This window comes from Mchenga conophoros, linkage group LG20 (genome assembly GCF_057382185.1).
Source record: "Mchenga conophoros isolate Kocher_MC1m ecotype Shallow Benthic linkage group LG20, M_conophoros_male_GT1.1, whole genome shotgun sequence".
NCBI classification, from domain to species: domain Eukaryota; kingdom Metazoa; phylum Chordata; class Actinopteri; order Cichliformes; family Cichlidae; genus Mchenga; species Mchenga conophoros.
Genome location: NC_140545.1, coordinates 36,208,138 through 36,225,937, shown reverse-complemented (window position 1 = coordinate 36,225,937; position 17,800 = coordinate 36,208,138). Strand labels below are relative to the sequence as shown.

Here is a 17,800-nt window from a genome sequence, read left to right as displayed (position 1 = left end):
CTCTGGTTTTGTGTTAAAGTGCTTTATAAGTAAAGCTGGTAAAGTTGCAAAAAAAGATAAATATATAACTTTACACAAATACGATTAAGCTTATTCTTTTCTTCAGATTTAAACATAACTGCGTTATCAGCATCAGGTGATGAGATCCCAGCATCAGAAGTACTGATTGTCACGGTCCTGGGTCTTATGACCCAGTGTTTTGAGTTTTAGTTCATTTTGATGTTTATAGTATGTTTAAGCTCATTAGGTCTCCTATGTTCATTTGCTTATTAGTTCCCCCTTGTGTTTCCAACCCATGTTAAGTCTCCCCTGCTCTTCATGTGTTTCATGTCTGCGTCTCATTATGTTTCCTATTTTATTTAGAAGAGATCTCGTGTTTTTATATTATGGTTTATGTTTTGAGTCCTTTGTTGTACTGTTTCTTGTTTCCCTAGGTCTGAGTTATGGTTATCATAGGTTTAGCTCTTTGGCTTTGTAATATGGCTTCCCTGTGTTCCATGTTATGTCTACTGTGACGTTTTTGTACCATGTTTCAGGTTCCTATGTTCTGTCTCCCCAGTTGCTGTTAAGTTTACATGTCTAGAGTTCAGTCAGTGTGTTTCCTGTTTTACTTTGAAGGTCCGTGTCTCATGTCAGTGTTTCTAGTTTTGCTTCCCTTGTCTCGTCCAGCCTGATTACTCCCAGCTGTGCTCTCCTTCTGTGTCTCGTTCCCTCGTTATCCCTTTGTGTATTTGAGCTCTGTGTTTCTCTTTGTCAGTGTTGTAGTCTCCCTCATGGCTGTGTTTCCTTGCGTTTCAGTTTAGTTTTCCATGCCATTCTGCAATAAAGCAGCTTTTTGAGTTTCATTTCGTTGTCGTGAGTTTTGCGTTTGGGTCTTTCTCCTGCCTGTACACAGCCGAAACATGACACTGATGGTGTATTTATGTCACACCTATTTTTCCATCACAGCTGCAGGGAGACAGAAAGCATTTTGAGGTTTATTAAAATGATCAGATGATGATTTGAAGCATGAATGACTCACTTTCAGGTCAACATTTCAGTTCCTTTAAATTTTATTGAATTTATTTTCCTGTTTATTGTGATATGAAATCATATTTATCAACAGAATCCAGCAGTGATGTCATCGAGGCTTGACATCCTGCTGGAAGTGACATCAGCAGTGAGGCTGTGACATCATCATGTCAGACGTGTCAGGACACGAAGGAGCAGTTATGGACCTCTGACACAAACAAACCCTCTCTGTGAGTTACATCCTGAGTCGTTGACATAATCTCCTGTAAAGAATCAAAACAAAGAAATAAAATCAGAGGTCTGTGCTGTAAATGTTTTCTTCTTCTCTAATGTAAAAAGAACAAACACAGTTCTTATAAAGACCTAAGATCACATGACTTCAGTCAATATAAAAACCAAACACATTTCATCAACAGGCCCACTTTCAGTTTGTACCATTAAAGTTTATCTCCATACAATCTTCTCCTCCTCCATAGTTGTCAGGTTGTCCATTACCCCAGTTTGTGAAGTCAAACTGGGAACCATCACTCCACTTCCACACAGTTTCCTGGAAGAATAAAGTTCAGTTTGTTCTGATGTACTTTGATGCATCTATGCTGAGAGTGCAGACATGAGACCTCTTACACCACTCGAACACAACGAAGGTTCATTTTGTTTGTGCAGGTAAAAAATGAAAAGAAAAGTCAAGTCAACAGCAACATCTGTCTCCAGGAACAAAGTCCTGATTAATCAGTCTGTCACATGTTGACCTTTGAATCAAACTGATGAATATGAAGAGAAACATATGAAATATCAGAAACAGCTGCAGCTCATCCTCTTTATCTGTGAAACACTTACAGTCTCTCTGTCGTTGCCTCCAACCCAAGCTGTTGGATACGACCCTGCTGCTGTGCGAGTGAGCTCTCTGATGGAGGTGTACTCATCTGTGCTGTGGAATGAGGCCAGATTTCCACCGAGTGTCTGACAGGAACTCTGAGGAGGAAGATGAGGTGCACAGAAGATGAAAAGTGTGAGAATGCATTTAAAATCAGTCAAAGACAGAACGTCTTTATGTCATCAGTGATGCAGCGACAGCTGCTGTTATTTCCTGATGTACCTCAGCATCAGTCCAGGTGTTCAAGCTGCTTTTAAAGATGAAACAGCGACCTCCAAACCAAGTCCAACCAGCAGGGCAGGAAGGAGCTGCAAAATAATTGTAAAGGTAGAAGGTCGATAATCAGATTAATAATTCCTCAAAAGACAAAGAAAATACCTAGCCGTGTTCCACTACTGAGTCTATTTGAATTTAAGCTGATGAGGTTCATTTGACATTATTCCTTCTGCGATACCTGGTTACAGACTCAGCACTCTATGCCTTCATAGCCACCTTGGATGACTTCCACTACATCACTTTGAATGCTATACTTCCAACTTTCACACAGTATGTCGTCTGTTTTACCAGCTGAGAGAGAACTTGTTATGAGGCAACAGGCAGATACGTTGTGAGCCCCACAGGACACTGAGTGTATCAGTGATTACATAACCATCTGCTCAGACTCCATTATCTCAGCTCGGACTATACATTGTTATTCGGATAACAAGCCGTGGGTGAAAGAACATCACAGCTCTCCTCAACGATAAAAAGAGGGCCACAGAGAGGAGGTGGAAAGGGTTTCGTTTTTATTGAAGGGCACGATCAGAGAGGCTATGGACAGTTGCAGGAGAAAGCTGGAGTGGGAACTCCAGCAGAACAACATGAGAAAGCTCTGGAGTGGCATGAAGATATGTCTTTGTAGGTTCTCAGTCACCCAGGTCACGGTAGTCTAAGGAGCTTGAAAAGTCCTGAAAAGCGTCACTGGACTCACGCCATTCAAAAGCAGAGCTGAGGGCCAACAGGTTGAATTTGTTCTTCTACAGATTTGACACTGCAGCTAACGCTCACCCCCCGACTGACTTAACTGTAGTCAGCCTACAGTCCAAAGCCACACCACTCTCTCTCCCTCTTTCTCCTCATTGCACCTGAGCATACTGTGAAAGTCCTGACACTCCTGCTCCACCTGTAACTTTTACCTAGGACCAGGTTCAGAGACAAATGAACGACTCCACTAAAAAAGCCTGAAAGACCAGACAGGGCGAGTCCCGGTGTCCTCGAGGCCTGTGCACCAGTGCTGTGGAAGACGTCATCCCTCTTTCCTGTACCAAACACGCTCAGTCGTGTCTACGCCCACCTGGACCAACCGGTGAGCACTGGGAGGGTCGTGTTTTTTGACTATCCAGTGCATTCAACACCATCAGGCCGACCCTCCTGGGTGATAAACTGATAGTGATGCAGGTAGATGCCTCTGCGGTGTCCTGGATTGTTGATTACCTGACAGGAAGACCACAATATGTGCGTCTTCAACACTTTGTGTCTGACAATGTGATCAGGAACACAGAGGCAACACAAGGGACCATGCTCTCCCCTCTTCACTTTCTACGCCACAGACTTCAGCCACTGCACAGAGACCTCCATCTTCAGAAGGTTGCTGATGACTCTGCAGCGGTTGGATGCATCAGTGAGAGTGATGAGATGGAGTACCAGGCTGTGGTCGACTCCTCTGTCACATGGTGCGAGCAGAATCATCTGCAGCTCAGTGTGACAAAAGCCCTGATTGTGGACTTTAGGAGGACCAGGAAAGCTGCGACCTGTGTTTCAAACCAGGGGGTCAACGTGGACACGGTGAAGGACTATAAATACCTCAGAGTACACATTAAATAAACTAGACTGGGTACTCTACAGTAAGGCCAGAGATATCTGTATTTTCTGCGTCTTTTAGCGTGTTTTGGACAGTGCTCAGGATTTTCTATCAGTCTGTTGTGGCCAGTCCTGTCCTCTATGCTCTTGCATGCTGGGACAACAGGTTGAGGTTCACAGATGCTAACAGACTAAATAAACTGATCTGCAAGGCCAGTAATGTTGTGGGGATGGAGCCGGACTCCCTTAAGGTGGTGTCTGAGACGTGGATGTTGTCCAAGAGAAGGACGATGTTGGACGACACCTCCCACCCACTCCACGACATGCTGGCCAGTTAAAGAGCCAGCACGGAAGCCCACACGCAGAATAGGTGAGAACAATACCAGGAACTCAGGGAAACCGACTGGATGATGAGGATGATTAGAAACCGGTAAGAACACAGCTGAACTAACTAATGAGAAACTGGGAAGTAGAAATGAACAAAGTACACACAGACAAAAGGCTAACACAATAAAACAGGAAACCAACATGAAAACTAAACACTGACAGAAGACCAAACTGAAAACGCTGGGTCAGCGGCCCAGGAACCCTGACAGTGGCGCTGTAACATAGTAACTGGATGGCTCTGTTTTTTAATCAGCTTATAACAACACATTATAAATAAACTGTGACAACATTGCTCATAACACACCTGGTTATGAGGAATCCATAATCCAGTTATTTGAGCAGAACTTATTGAGATACGCCTGCACCAATCCATCGATGTGCGTCATTAAATGTAGAACATCCTGATGGTGTTACTTTACAGGGCGCACACAGCTGAAAACGTTAAACTGTGACTGTCACCAGTTAACATGGGCGTGTTTCTTAAATCAGCAGCAGGTGTTCAACAGCTGACGGAGTGAACATGTCACGTCCCCGTGTCTACCCAGCCGGCCCCGCAAGGCTACATGTGTATTGTTTCTCTCTCACTCTCTCCTCACCGCTCTGCCTGGGCGGAGCTCACTGTGGGCTCCCGCCCTTGGCCCACACACCTGTTCGCAATTAAGCTGCCATTATCTTCCCACCATTTAAGGCCGGGACGCTGTGCTTCTGGTCGCTGGACGGTTGTGCGAGACACGTTAGTGATTCTCTCAGCTCCGTGAATTTGTGCTTGTTTTTCAGACTGTGAGTAATTTTCCTCTCCTGTGTGACAGTTGTGTGACTTCCCCACTATATGGACGTGTGAGTTTCCCCTTGGACCCACGGATCCCCAGATTGTCCCCTTTCACCAGGCACGTGCAGAGGGGGGGCGGGAGGGGCTTGAGCACCCCCCCTTTCCTGATGGGTGCCCAAAGTGCCCTTGTGTTTGTAATGTTTGTGTGCGTGCGGAGTCCTGTCTGTGCCCCTCAACAATAATGTTTAACTATTAATCCCATTTTTACTAAATAAAAGGATCTGGCTTGCATCAGACCTGGGCGGTCCAGAGCTGTAGGAGAAACACAAATTAACTCAGAGAGGCAGACTGATGCAGCAAAGCCATGAAGTATGGTGAACAGCGTACACTGTACTCTATAGCACCCAGGAGTATTAGCTTATTATGTACACGTTGGTCAGTTGTCTTGTGGCAACTGACGAATTGAAACAAATGAGCGTGCTGTGCGTAACAATGCGACAAACATTACCTGTCCTCTTATTAACTGCACAAGTAGTGCTGGTCATAGCTGCTTGCTGACTGGGTAAGGCTGTCATGGGTCTGTAGCTCTGTCACCGTTTTAGGGAACATACTTAGTTTTAAACACGGGCGTTTTTAGCTCATATATAGCCCAAAGGAATCAAAGCACCCCAAAGATGTCTTACTTTTTTTGACAATATTTGCTGTTTGTGTGACACACTACTAAAAATAGAAAAACCATACAGTACTTGGTTGAGACGTAATATTCTAAAGACAAACGTATAAATCACCCCCCAAAAAAATAGTTTGTTCCAGCTCGCCTCTCCCCTGCTCTGCTCTAGCGCCCTTTCTGCCAGAGAGATGGTGGCTGAGACGCAGCAGAGCGGAGGTGTGAGCGCCTGGCTTAACCTTCAGTTACTCTTTATATAGTTAGATAGGAGTCAGACCATGTTTCAGTAAAGCATTACACCAGGTAACCTGCAGTGTTGAAAACGTGTTTTCCGACGATGTTTGCTACCCTACAATCAGAGCTGGGCTGGCCATCCGGTATGCCCGATGGTGATTTTTCGTTTTTATGGGCCGATGGGGGTTTTTTTCTTTTTTTTTTTTGTTGTTGTAACAGTATAAACAATGAAAGCTGGTGGATTGGCAGATTTGTAAAAATAACTCAGTTGTTTGGTGGTGGCTGTGGCAGAGCTTCCACCAGGTGGATGAGGGAAAGGTGAGGCAGGAGGAGCAGAGACCCGAGGAGGCCGCCGGTCCGAGTGTCAGGTGAACTGAACTTCAGGTAAGAAGTTATGACCTGCAGTCTATCTGGGTCAGATATAAACCAAGTTTAGGTGGAGTTTATTTTAGCTGTGCTGACTTTTTACAGTCAGTTACAATAACTCGTACTAGCTAGCATGACAGGGTTTCTATACAGCTGGGTGGGTGCTATGATGTTACTGATAGTGAACTTTATTTTGTTCATAAGGTTAGTTAGTAGAGTTGCCAATCGTCTCGCATTCAGAGGAAATATTACATGTTTCGTATTGAGGTGAAAAGGAACAGTTTGTCCCGGACTTCAGCTCGAATGGAAAAAGACACAAAGCTGGAGTTATTCTGTTACACTGCACAGCTTCTCCTCTCATTCTCCCTCTCCTGTTGCTACTTCAGTCATGAAACTGATCAATGATCAGCTGATCGGCTTTTCTCTCTTGTTTGTTTATCGCCCACTTTGCGCCAGAAAGAGGAAACCAGCGGATGTCACGCTAAACAACAGCAGCACGTTTAAGCTTGATCAGCTGTTGTTAGAATGTATTTAATATTAATTTCTAGTATCAGCTGATGTTTGCTGGAGCCACAGCTGTGAAGCTGCTGGTCATGGGCCCGAGGAGCCCGTCCAGCCTCAAGTGTCGTCAGCTGGAGGGTCCGAGGAGCCCATCCAGCACCACGCCTCGTTAACTGAGGGTCCTGGAGGACCCAGCCAGCACATCCTCACATCTGCTGATGGTCCGGGGAAGTCTGTTCAGCTGTCGTCTGCTGAGTCATCCCCCGCGACTTCTACATCATCACCATTCGCATCACTGCCTGCAGCCGTCCCGCTGCCGTCAGGTCCGGCCTCCGTGTCTTCATCCACGCCTGGTCTGGCCTCGCCTGGTCCGGCCTCGTCTGGTCCTGCGGTTACCACACCGCCGTCAGAGCCAGCTCGACCCGTTCCGCCTCGCCTCTGCCGGCCGTTTTCCGGGCCTCTAAGTTGGCATCATGGCCTTCGGGGACGGCCTCCGGAAAGCGTTCGTCGCCGCCGCTGGCATCGCGGCCGACCTCCGGACCTGCTCAGTGGCCGCCACTACCTTCAAAGTGGTCGGCCTCCTGATTGGTTTTGCCGCCGTTGCCGTGTGCACGGTCGGCCCCCTGAACTTTTTGTGGACTCTTGTTGAGCTCTGGTTTTTGTTTTTGATGTGCTTTCCTGCGTTTTTGGACTCTGGTGCTCCTTGTTTTTTGTTTGGTCTCTGTCCCTCTATCCTGGCCTGGTGCTTTGTGCTTTTTTTGTTTGGGCTGTCGGGAGCCAGCCCTTGGAGGGGGGGGGTACTGTCACGGTTCTGGGTCCGTTGGACCCAGTATTTTGAGTTTATTATGTTTTGGTGTAATTTTGCATCATGGATTGTTTTCTTGTTCTCTTGTGGTTGTGATGATTATTATTATTATTAGAGTTTCATGTATCTGTTATCCATTTTTTAGGAATTGTGGTTTCATGTATAGTTCAGTTCCATGTGTCATTTTCTGTCTCTCTGTGTTGAGTCCGTGTCTCTGAGTTGTGATTCATGTTTCCTGTTTTATTGTGAAAGTCTGTCTTATGTTAGTGTGTGCAGCTTTGTTTCCCCCGTCTCGTTAGCCCTGATCTCCCCCAGCTGTGTCCCCCTTCTGTGGCCCATTCCCTCATTACTACCCTGTGTATTTAAGCCCTGTGTTTTCCCATGCTCGGTGTCGCGTCGTACCTTCAGGTTATGCCTGTGTGTTCCTGGTCTCCGGTTTCAGTAGTCACTTCACGTTTGGTTTTCATGTCAGCAATAAAGCTAAGGTTCTGATTCACAATTCTGTGTTCGAGTCCTGCGCTTGGATCCTCCTCTCCGCCTGCCCGCACACAGAGCCCTGACATAATGTCGTCATACGTTTTATTCAAACGCTGCTCCCAGTGAGGTTTCTGCTGCGGGCCTGTTTTTAGTGGCAAATCTGGGAGAAACAGTTGCATTTCTATCGTGATGACAGAGCTGAGCGTTAAACGAAGCAATGAGGCACAAAACGTGTCAGGACTTTTTTATAATTGAGTTATTCACTCGATGAGTAATATTGTGGCGAGTACAAGCTCGTCCAGATGAACAGAATCAACTTTTTGATGTTTTCTTCGTCTTTGTTATTGTCATTTTCTGTTTTTCATCTAATCTTTTTCTTTCTGTCTCCACATTATAATGTTTTCTGTCCTGCTTGATTTTCTGTTCGACTTATGCAAAAGTACCTTTTGTTCATTCAAATGACTTTGTAAACACTTTTTGAATTCTGTTTTTAAATGTCAGCTGATTTTAATTTTAAATGTCACTTTGACTGGTTTTATTTTTATTTTATCATTATTTTATAATATTTGTATTTATTTGATGATAAAATCACGAGGTGTTCACTCAGGATCTAAAACAAACTGACGAAATCTTCGTGACTGATGATTTTCTGATGATTCTTTTCAGCACAGAAAGGTTCATCTTTTAAAAATCATGAAGAATTTTCATTTTCATTCACTTCAAAAACAAGTCTGAATGTACCGACCCTAAAAGATTATCTTTAGAAGTTTATTATTTGAGTTACTTACCCTTACAAGTGTAAAACACCTCCAGGTACTTATAAGTGCCACCACATGGGTCGTCTGGGCTCGTTGCTTCAACAGTACAGCTGTTTGTCCCATTGCACCTGTGAATGCAGGTCAAAGGTGAATCAGCGAAAATTCACTGCATCATCTGAGAGAAGATGGAGAGCTGAAGAAACAGAGTCAGAATCTGTACCTGGTAGTTACATAGTTCATGCTTCCTGACCAGGTGCAGTGAACATTTTGGAGCTGAGAGACAGGACGTCCATCAGAGCACGTGGTCTTGTCACGGCGACCATATTTCGCCCAGGAGACGACTATAACCTGTCCTTCATCTGAGGAAGAGTTCATAGAGTCAAACTGTAACCATGGTGATATTTTTAACTGCATTAAATGTAGAAAGACATAGAAGCTGTGTTCTCACCACACTGAAGGTTTGACTGAGATCCTTCACATGTTACACTTTGGCCTGAAACAGACACAGATCCCATAGAAACTGTAATCATTCATGTACAGATTGGGTTCATCAGTCATTTCTAATCACAGGTTTAACAGAGTCGTTACGTGGGAAGCAGTCGTAGGTGGTCTCCAGGTATTTGCAGACTCCAGGATCATAAGTAATGTTTGACTGTATGTCACACTCGGTTTTTCCATCACAGCTGCAGGGAGACAGAAACAGCTGGTTTTCAGCTCAAAGATATGAAACAAGTTACTTTCAGGTGATCATTTACTTCCTGTTAGTTTGAGTAAAGCTGTTCAACAGGTTTTAGTTTGTTTCTTCTTTTGAATCAAAGGCTCACTTCTACCATCCCACAGTGCTCACCTGTTCCTCACGTTGTTCACAGCGTCACCGTGAGAGCAGATTACTTCACCTCCACATCTGTACTCAGCTGACCTCACAATGATCATTCCACCCACTGTTATACAGACACAGTATGAGAGAAAAGGAACAACTCAACACAACATGCAATAATCCAGGTTTCAGGCTTCAGTTTCAGACTCAGATGCTGCAGATCCATAAATAATGAGGATTGTACCTCTGTACACCACCACAGTGGATATTACATTAACTCTGATCAAGGAGGAAACTTTAAGTCAGTGTTTTTGTTTCTAATCTACATCAAATGTTTCTGAACTTTTATACACAGTCCAACATCCTCAGAGCTTTTTTAAAGAATAAATGCACTGTTGGTTTGTTGATCAGGAAAATACAATTTAAACTGAAAATAAGCAGCTGTGCATAAAAAGGCTGTAAACTATAAACAGTTCATCCAATACTTGTTAAGTTTGTTGAATTTAGCCTGAGAGTCTGAATTTGATCTGCAGTGAATTCTTGGACACTATTTTCCATCTTACCACAGCTCAGGCGATGAACACTGAGGCCGTTAGAGGTGACCACTCTCCCTGTGGATATGGGGGTCACCTTGGAAGGAAAGGAAACTTGAGCTCTGATAAAGCCTGAAATAAAAAATAAATTGTACATTTCTGATAAATTAATGGGGAATGTGTTGATCATTTTCTTGCTGAAGGTGAAGCTACAGCTGGTCCCTCATCTTACTTTAGTTTTCCCTGATGGATGTGAAACACGGTTAGTGTCAGCGAAGCTTACAGTAACCTCTGTCTGCTGAAGCTGCTGGCTGATTTAGCTCCAGGGTGGACAACAAAGATCACAGTTTGTAAAGAGTGCAGAGACATAATATCTATTATGTTATTATATATCTATATTCAACATTGGATCAATACATTTGTCAAAAAATGTCTCTCTGAGCAAAATGGGTTCAAAAACATAAACAGCTGTGGGATCCTGTTAGTCAGTGATTTGAACCGGGGAACAAATCGTGGCAGGATCAGCCTGATGTTATTTGTATCCTGCTGTAACTTTACTGTATAAAGAGCAAACTCTCCAACATGTCAGGAGCAGTTAGTCATTACAACAAGTGTTTGTGAACTAAAGATCAAGAATGTGGGATCCTGTTTGTCCGTGATTTGAAGAGCCCAGCGCTGCTCCCGACGCAGGGAAAACCAGTTCTGCAGGGAGACCGACCTCAGCACCTGTGCAGGTGAAGCCAAAGGGCAGATTTGCTTCACCATATTTTCTCGTCTTTGGCTCAAAATGAAGTTGGTTTGGAAACTTATTCAGCGATGCTTCATCTCCTGCTTTGTGTTTCTGTGGCCGCCCCGTGCTAGCAGTGGTTTTGTCCCCCCCCTTTCATATCGCGCCCCCCCTGCAATGGCTCTGCGCCCCCCTAGGGGGCGGACCCCACACTTTGAGAAGGTCTGCTTTAAATCAAAATTGATTTAAAGGATTGCAATCCAAAGCCTCTATCCCTGATTTTCTCACATGTCAACAAGGAGCCCCACAACATCCAGAACCCCCCCACCCCCCACCCACCCGCCCAGCAGCCACCAGACAGGGTTCATTTCATTTTCACTGGGAACAGAAATAAGATTTTAAAAAGGTGTGTGTGAAGGATAGAGTTTAGATTTTAGATCACACAAATACAATATTTAGTAGTTACAGACAGAAGAAGAAGAGGTGAGCTCTAATAATGAGAAAGTTCACAGAAAGGCTCTTTGTGACCAGAATATAAGAAGCAGTAAAACAGCATTTACCTGAAGTGATGAGTGAACAGGTTGCTGCCAGCACTGAAAGAGACAGAAAGAAAGCTCAGTGTCAGACTGTGTGTTTGATATCAAGTTGAATTCACCTCAAAACATGAAACAGAAATGAAAAGCAAACAGGAGAAAGCTGCTGCTTTCATTCACACCTGGATTCTTTGGAAACTCTTTCTAAACAGCAGATTTCAATGACACATTTATTCTCTTCATCTTTCCAACTTTTGTCAATAAACTTATTTGTGTTGACAGTTTGACTTCAACTCTTCAAAGTAAATGATCAGCCATGAATTGCTCTCAGGACTCTGTGAAGCCTAACTGTCCTGCTGAGGTGATGCAAACATGTATTTAGGATGTTAGATGAACTGATCCAATAAAGCAGAAAGAAAAGCATGTCACAGTACAGCACAGTGGAAAGCTAGAAAAGGATTAGACTGAACATGTGCAGCTGATTTCATGTATAAATAAAGGATGATCAGTGTGTTGTACTCACACAGTGTGCTGCTGAGTCCGGAGCAGAGCATCATGTTAGGAGATCTGGATTACAGTGAAGAGCTGATGGAGGATCAAACACAGAGCTGCTGGATTCACTCTGTTTCAGTAACACCTGTGATGTACATGCAAAGCACAGCCAATGGAAAAGCAGAGTATCCTCCTTCTCACGTGCAGGATGTTGGATGTTTGGAATGGAAAAAGTATGAGAAAAAGAAAAAACCAGGATGTGAATAAACAACATGTAAAACAGGGTGCAGCAGGAACACAGCAGGAATATATTTGTATGGAAAATTTTCATATTTACATGGAACATCTCCACATGTCTCTCTGGTCAGAGACCACAAACGAGACAGTGTTTGTGATGCTGAGTCAACAGTATTATATTGTAAGTGTTTAAAGAGAGGTTTCCATTGACTGTGACTGTGTGAAGAACTGTTGAAAGTTCCTGAACAACACAACATGCCATTGTATGGCAGCTGCACCATTGTACACTATCTCTACTTTTAACTTTCCTTTTTGCTAAAGCACATAGTTGGGACCAAACACTCCAGGAACAACAAGTAGGCCTGCAGAGCGAGAGCGAAGTGCTCTAATAGGGTGATATGGTACCACAAGGTCATTAAGATAAGATGGGGCCTGATTATTTAAGACCTTGTATGTGAGGAGCAGGATTTTACATTCAATTCTGGATTTAACAGGAAGCCAATGAAGGGAAGCCAATACAGGAGAAATACAGCATTTTGGATTAACTGAAGGCTTTTCAGTTAATCTGCTTCGTGCATGGAGAGGGAGACATAGTCTAAGAGTTCTTCTGTCTCCTACTACCTGAACTGGGTCGAGGAACATCCTGGGACAGAGCTTATCCACCCGCTTCCTCTCAGCTGTAGATAAGCTGCTGTTCCCACAAACAACAACATAGAAGATGGCCGACAGCACCAGAGAGTCTAAAAAGGTCTTCAGGAGTTCCCCCTGCACTCCAAAAGATCTCAGTCTCCTCAGCAGGTAGAGTCTGTTCTGACTCCTGACTCAGTGTTGTCTTAAAGACATTCCTGCAATTTAATTGGCTACAAAGAGCTAGGTTGATCTGCATACCCAAGAAGTATGCGATGCCTTGTAACGATACCTTGAAGAAGCATTTAAAATATAAACAGAACTGGTCCCAGCGTGGAACCCTGAGGAACTCCATTATTAACCTGAGAATGTGAAGAAGGCAAATTGGAGTCTGTTAGACAGACATCACTGAAGTCACTGCGGTGCAGAAACTTTAATACCTGCTGCATGCTCTGATCTCTGTAGTAAAAGTTCATGGTCATCAGTATTGGTATCAGTATTTTTTCACTCTAATAGTTAAGATTTTATTTGTGAAGAAATTCATGAATTCGTTAATAGCTGAGATTAAAGGAATGTTTGGAGCTCTGTTTGTCATCCTGGCTACAGACTCAAGTTTAGGGATGGGTATCGTTTAGGTTTTATCCGATTCCAGTGCCAAACCGGTACTTTTGAAACGGTGCCAGTGCTTAAAGAATGGAGAACACACACTTTGTCCTAAACCTCTCATGTTCAGCTGTTTCCCACTTTTTCTTTGGTCATTTTAGCCTTTTTGGCCAGGGTGAAGGGAGTATCTGCCATCAAACAAGAGGACAGCCGCTTCCCAATCCTGGTCTTTGTCTCCTTAATGATACCTCTGAAATCTCCTTAAAACAAATGCAATGCAAAATGTTGTTCGCTGGATTTACATCCGCAAAGAAGACTATTACAAAGCAATGGTTCTGTCCTGACATTTGTATGGAATCATTCTGGAGACGATGTCTTATCCGTGTTATTGGTTTTGAACATACCACAGCAAAATTAAATAAAGCTCGACCCACGACTGTTGACGCTTGGAAAATCTTCTCATCCAGAGTTATCTCCTGGAAGAGGCAATAATTGGTTTTAACTTTGTGTTTTTGTGTCTTTTCTTTGCTGTCCCTATGCCTTGTTTGCTAATGTTTGCTTTGCTACTGCAGTTTACAGTTGTGCTGTATATGTCTGTACCCCCCCCCCCCCCAAACCCCGTTTTAAATCAATAAAATGTTGATCACAAAAAAGAGGACAGCCGCATGTAGCTATGATGATGTTTGCTAGTTCACCTTACATGCATTAATGTAATAACGTGGTTAGCCTACTCAACGTAAATTACACACGAACAACATGAAGCTACTCACGCAGAGAAGAACGGCTGCTGCTGCATCATCATCATCATCATTTCTGCTACACTGGCAGGGCTAGGGGCCAGGACTCTCCTCTTCGGGTTCTTGGGGGATGTTGCTAACTCCAGGTCCAATAACAGGCACCACACCTGCAGTAGATGTGCTCGGTGTGAGGTCTGGCAGCAAGCTACCAAATACGGTTCATTTCTTGGCTTTTAACAAAACGCTATGCGTCGCCAGGTGTTTCATTAGATTCAAGGTGTTACCTCCTTTGACAGTATCACAGTATCAGCTTAAAGCACTTGTTGCTGCTGAGTTTGCATCTTTTGCTGTGAAGTACAGCAGGACTTTGACCGCTTCGCCTTGGGTGTTTTTAATCTGTAACTCTGCTCTAAAAGAACGTTCGTACCTGGGCCCGCCTACTACGCTCGCAAAGGTAAAATGATTGGCTAGAATCTAAAGTGTATGACATCTCAGGGGGGAAAAAAGCACCGAAATGTGCGCTGCTTTTCGGTCTGGTTACTACCGTTTATGTCAGAACCGATACCGGGACCCATCCCAACTCAAGTTTGTTCTTATTTTCTTAAAAATCAGTGATGAATAGTGAAATGTTCTAGCTTTACTGAGAGCCTTTTTTAATAGAGTCACTTGGAGTGATTATTTTTCCAGGATAAATGATGATCATCTAAATTAGTAAGATGCCATTTCCTTTCACTATTAAAACCCAGAATCCAGGATGTCAGGCTTGAACTGAAGACTCATCTTCTATTGTTGGTAACTCACATGTTAAGCATGACAATCACATAACAGGGCAGGAGTGAAGCAAATCGAATACGAGGACTGTCTGAGACCACACAGAGGAGAGAACAGTATTGAGGGACAACACGAAATTAAGAAACGAAATGAAATTTCATGTGTGTTGCAACCGTATCCTGTGCTGCTCAGCCTGAAGCAGAGCAGCATGTTAGAATATCTGGATTCCAGTGAGGAGGACTCTGTTTACACTGTTTGGATTAAAGCTGTAATTTATTTTAAAAACATGTAAAACACAACAATGAGAACATTTTCCTTTGCAGACCAAACATAGAGTTAACAGCACTAAATGAAAGGTTACATAAACTTGGCTCTGCTCACTTTAACATGATGCAAATTACCTGAAGAACAAAGGAGCAGAGCCTTACAGGAAACCAGAATATTTCACCAGAAATGAAATCAGGGACACGCCGGCCATGATGTGCCCACATCCCCCTTCACCAAACACACCCACGGTTGGATCACGAGACCCTGAATCCTCCCTTAGATAAGCTGCAATATTAGGTGTTATTAATCTCTGTCTCTCTTCCACAGCATGTCTTTATCCTGTCTTCCTTCTCTCACCCCAACCGGTCGCAGCAGATGGCCCCGCCCCTCCCTGAGCCTGGCTCCTCCAGAGGTTTCTTCCTGTTAAAAGGGAGTTTTTCCTTCCCACTGTCGCCAATGTGCTTGCTCATAGGGGGTCATATGATTCTTGGGATTTTCTCTTTTTACCATAGGATCTACTTTACAATATAAATTGCCTTGAGACGACTGCTGTTGTGATTTGGCGCTGTATAAATAAAATGTATTCGAACTCAACTGAATTGAAAGCTGAAGGCTCTGCTTCCCATTGTATGGAGCAATCACATGTAAACCAGCAGTCTGAGAGCGAAGTGCTCTATTTGTCATACGGCACTGTAAGGTCATTAGGATAAGATGGGGCCAGATTATTCAGGACCCACAAAGTCACTTGGAGGGATTATTTTTCCTGGTTAAATGATGATCTTCTAAATGAGTGAGATGCCATTTCCTGTGCAGCTTTTTCCAAGACTCTTTTTAGTTGTCGTGCAATGTTTAAATCCTGTGATCTACATGCAAACCCATTGCCAGCTGACGGTAATAGACAGGGTGCGGCAGGAGTACAGCTGGGAACACATTTATATGGAAAATATTCTGATTTGCATTGAAAATCTTTGTTCTAACTCACAAAGGTGAAAGTGTTTCGGTCCATGGGTCGAAAGGTGACCTTCCTGAGTGCAAACATATGCAAACATCTGTTAAAGAGTGGACTCAGGCGCGGAGCTCAGAAATAAAGACAGTGCGTTTATTTACAGTGCAGCAAGGTGACAACAGTTCAAATGTGCAACAATGGTGATAGTGCGTCCTTCCTTCCGTGTAAGCCCGTGCGTGGTAGTGAGTGCTTCCTTTGTGTCCGTGAATCCTCCGTCAATCCCTGGGTGAACACACACACGACAGCAGAATGAGTACGTAGCTCAGACACGCCAGCGGCTCGAAAACACTACCAGGCTTAGTGCAATACTCCAGCGCTGTCTGTCGCTCAGCCACACCATCAAGTAGCCCTGCCGAAGGTGGTAGTAGATTGGCAACAGCCGGTGGATTGATTGCAGGTGCGGCAGCTCCGGGCGACAGCACTTCCGGGTCGGAGGTAGCCTGTTGCTAGGTTACCTCCTAACACATAAGAGCGGAGAGACACATACACACGCACACAAATATACACACTGGCAGGTCCACCGGTCAGGGCGCCGTCAGAGCCTGACAACATCAGTAACCAAAGCTGGGTTCCAAGAAAAATTTGAAGTGTTTAGAAAAAGTTATCAGTCATCAGCTGTGACTGATTTGAATAGTTTTAATCAAACCTGTGATCTGATATGCAAAACACATAAAATTCGAAAAGCAGAATATCTTCCTTATATGGTGCAACTAAAACTACTATAAATGAAAGGTTACGTAAACCTGGCTCAGCTGATCTTGACATGATGCAAATTACTGCAAGAACAAAGCAGCGCCACAGGAAACCAGAATATTTAATAAGAAATAAAATTGGGAAACACACTCACCATGAGCTGCCCGGACCCATCCCATTCCTCAACATACCCCTGGTTAAATGAAGCAGTCACCTTTTTAGTGATAGAGTTCACATTTTTCAATGATCAAACAATAAGAACAAAAAACAGGTTGAAAAGATGAATAGTCATAAACAGGGTCCAGCTGGGAAAAGAATTGTTATGGAAAATATTCTGATTTGCATAGAAAATCTCCTCATGTCTCACTGGTTAGAGACCACAGAGGAGACAGTGTTTGGGACTGTGGCTCAAAATGTGGAATGAAATTTATTCACGGGGATCAGTAATACTCAGTAAAGCTCAGTTTCGAACGACACTGGAAGAGTTTAGAAGGAGGTTTCCATCAAACTGAACTGTGTGAAAGACTGTTGAAGAGATTTTTGAGAAACACAACATGCCACTGTACAGCAGCTACACCATCATGCAAATGATTTTACCCACACACAAGGCAGGGCCTGTCATAAACACCCAAATCATCATACAGGAAACCTGAAGCTGAAAAAGGCTTTACACCAATGTTTGAGTGTTTTGTGAATAAGGTGGCTGTAGCTCAGGTGGTAGAGCAGGTCACCTGATGCTAACCCTCATGCTAAGATGCTAACGTGGATGAATGATGGTTAGGGTTGCCAACCGTCCCTTAAAAAACGGAATCGTCCCGTATTTAGAAACAAAAGTACACGTCCCGTATTGAGCTAATAAGGGACGCACTTAGTCCCGTAATACAGTGAGAATCAAAAGTAGTCTATAACTTTTAATGGAATTAACGCTTTGTTTGAAAACATAATTCCCAGCCCCTGTCCTGCTTTGTGACCAATGAGCTGACAGCACACATTGGACCACAGGTTCTCAATGGGGTTCAGATCAGGTGAACAAGGAGGCCATGTCATTAGTTTTTCTTCTTTTATACCC

The 17,800-nt window shown here is 43.8% G+C and overlaps 2 protein-coding genes across 3 annotated transcripts in view; one reads left to right on the top strand and one right to left on the bottom strand.

The window, feature by feature from the left end:
* The window catches only part of LOC146551345 (L-rhamnose-binding lectin SML-like), a 125,590-nt gene that overhangs the window by 93,700 nt on the left and 14,090 nt on the right, over positions 1-17,800 (top strand). The window lies entirely within an intron of this gene.
* LOC146551347 (L-rhamnose-binding lectin SML-like) lies at positions 1,035-16,545 on the bottom strand. Of its 2 annotated transcripts, XM_085260586.1 has the most exons (13): positions 16,331-16,545; positions 11,822-11,983; positions 11,326-11,358; positions 10,069-10,170; positions 9,536-9,629; positions 9,277-9,371; positions 9,137-9,181; positions 8,909-9,047; positions 8,719-8,816; positions 2,108-2,193; positions 1,849-1,983; positions 1,447-1,558; positions 1,035-1,274 (listed from the first exon to the last, which is right to left on the bottom strand). In XM_085260586.1, the coding sequence occupies exons 2-13, from the start codon at positions 11,853-11,855 to the stop codon at positions 1,210-1,212; spliced, it is 1,038 nt and encodes a 345-aa protein (XP_085116712.1). In that variant the 5' UTR covers positions 11,856-11,983; positions 16,331-16,545; the 3' UTR covers positions 1,035-1,209. The 2 variants fall into 2 exon arrangements, with proteins under 2 accessions (XP_085116712.1, XP_085116714.1); XM_085260588.1 differs by lacking the exon at positions 16,331-16,545 and having other exon boundaries at positions 11,822-12,024.

Bases quoted from the DNA above. Each gene is read 5' to 3' on its own strand.
- LOC146551347 (XM_085260586.1), bottom strand. From the start codon at position 11,855: ATGATGCTCTGCTCCGGACTCAGCAGCACACTGT. The intron at 2,194-8,718 runs GTAAGTAACTCA...ATTATTTTGCAG, and splicing joins GGTGTTTTACACTTGTAAGG to CTCCTTCCTGCCCTGCTGGT. The intron at 1,275-1,446 runs GTACAAACTGAA...GATTCTTTACAG, and splicing joins TATGGAGATAAACTTTAATG to GAGATTATGTCAACGACTCA.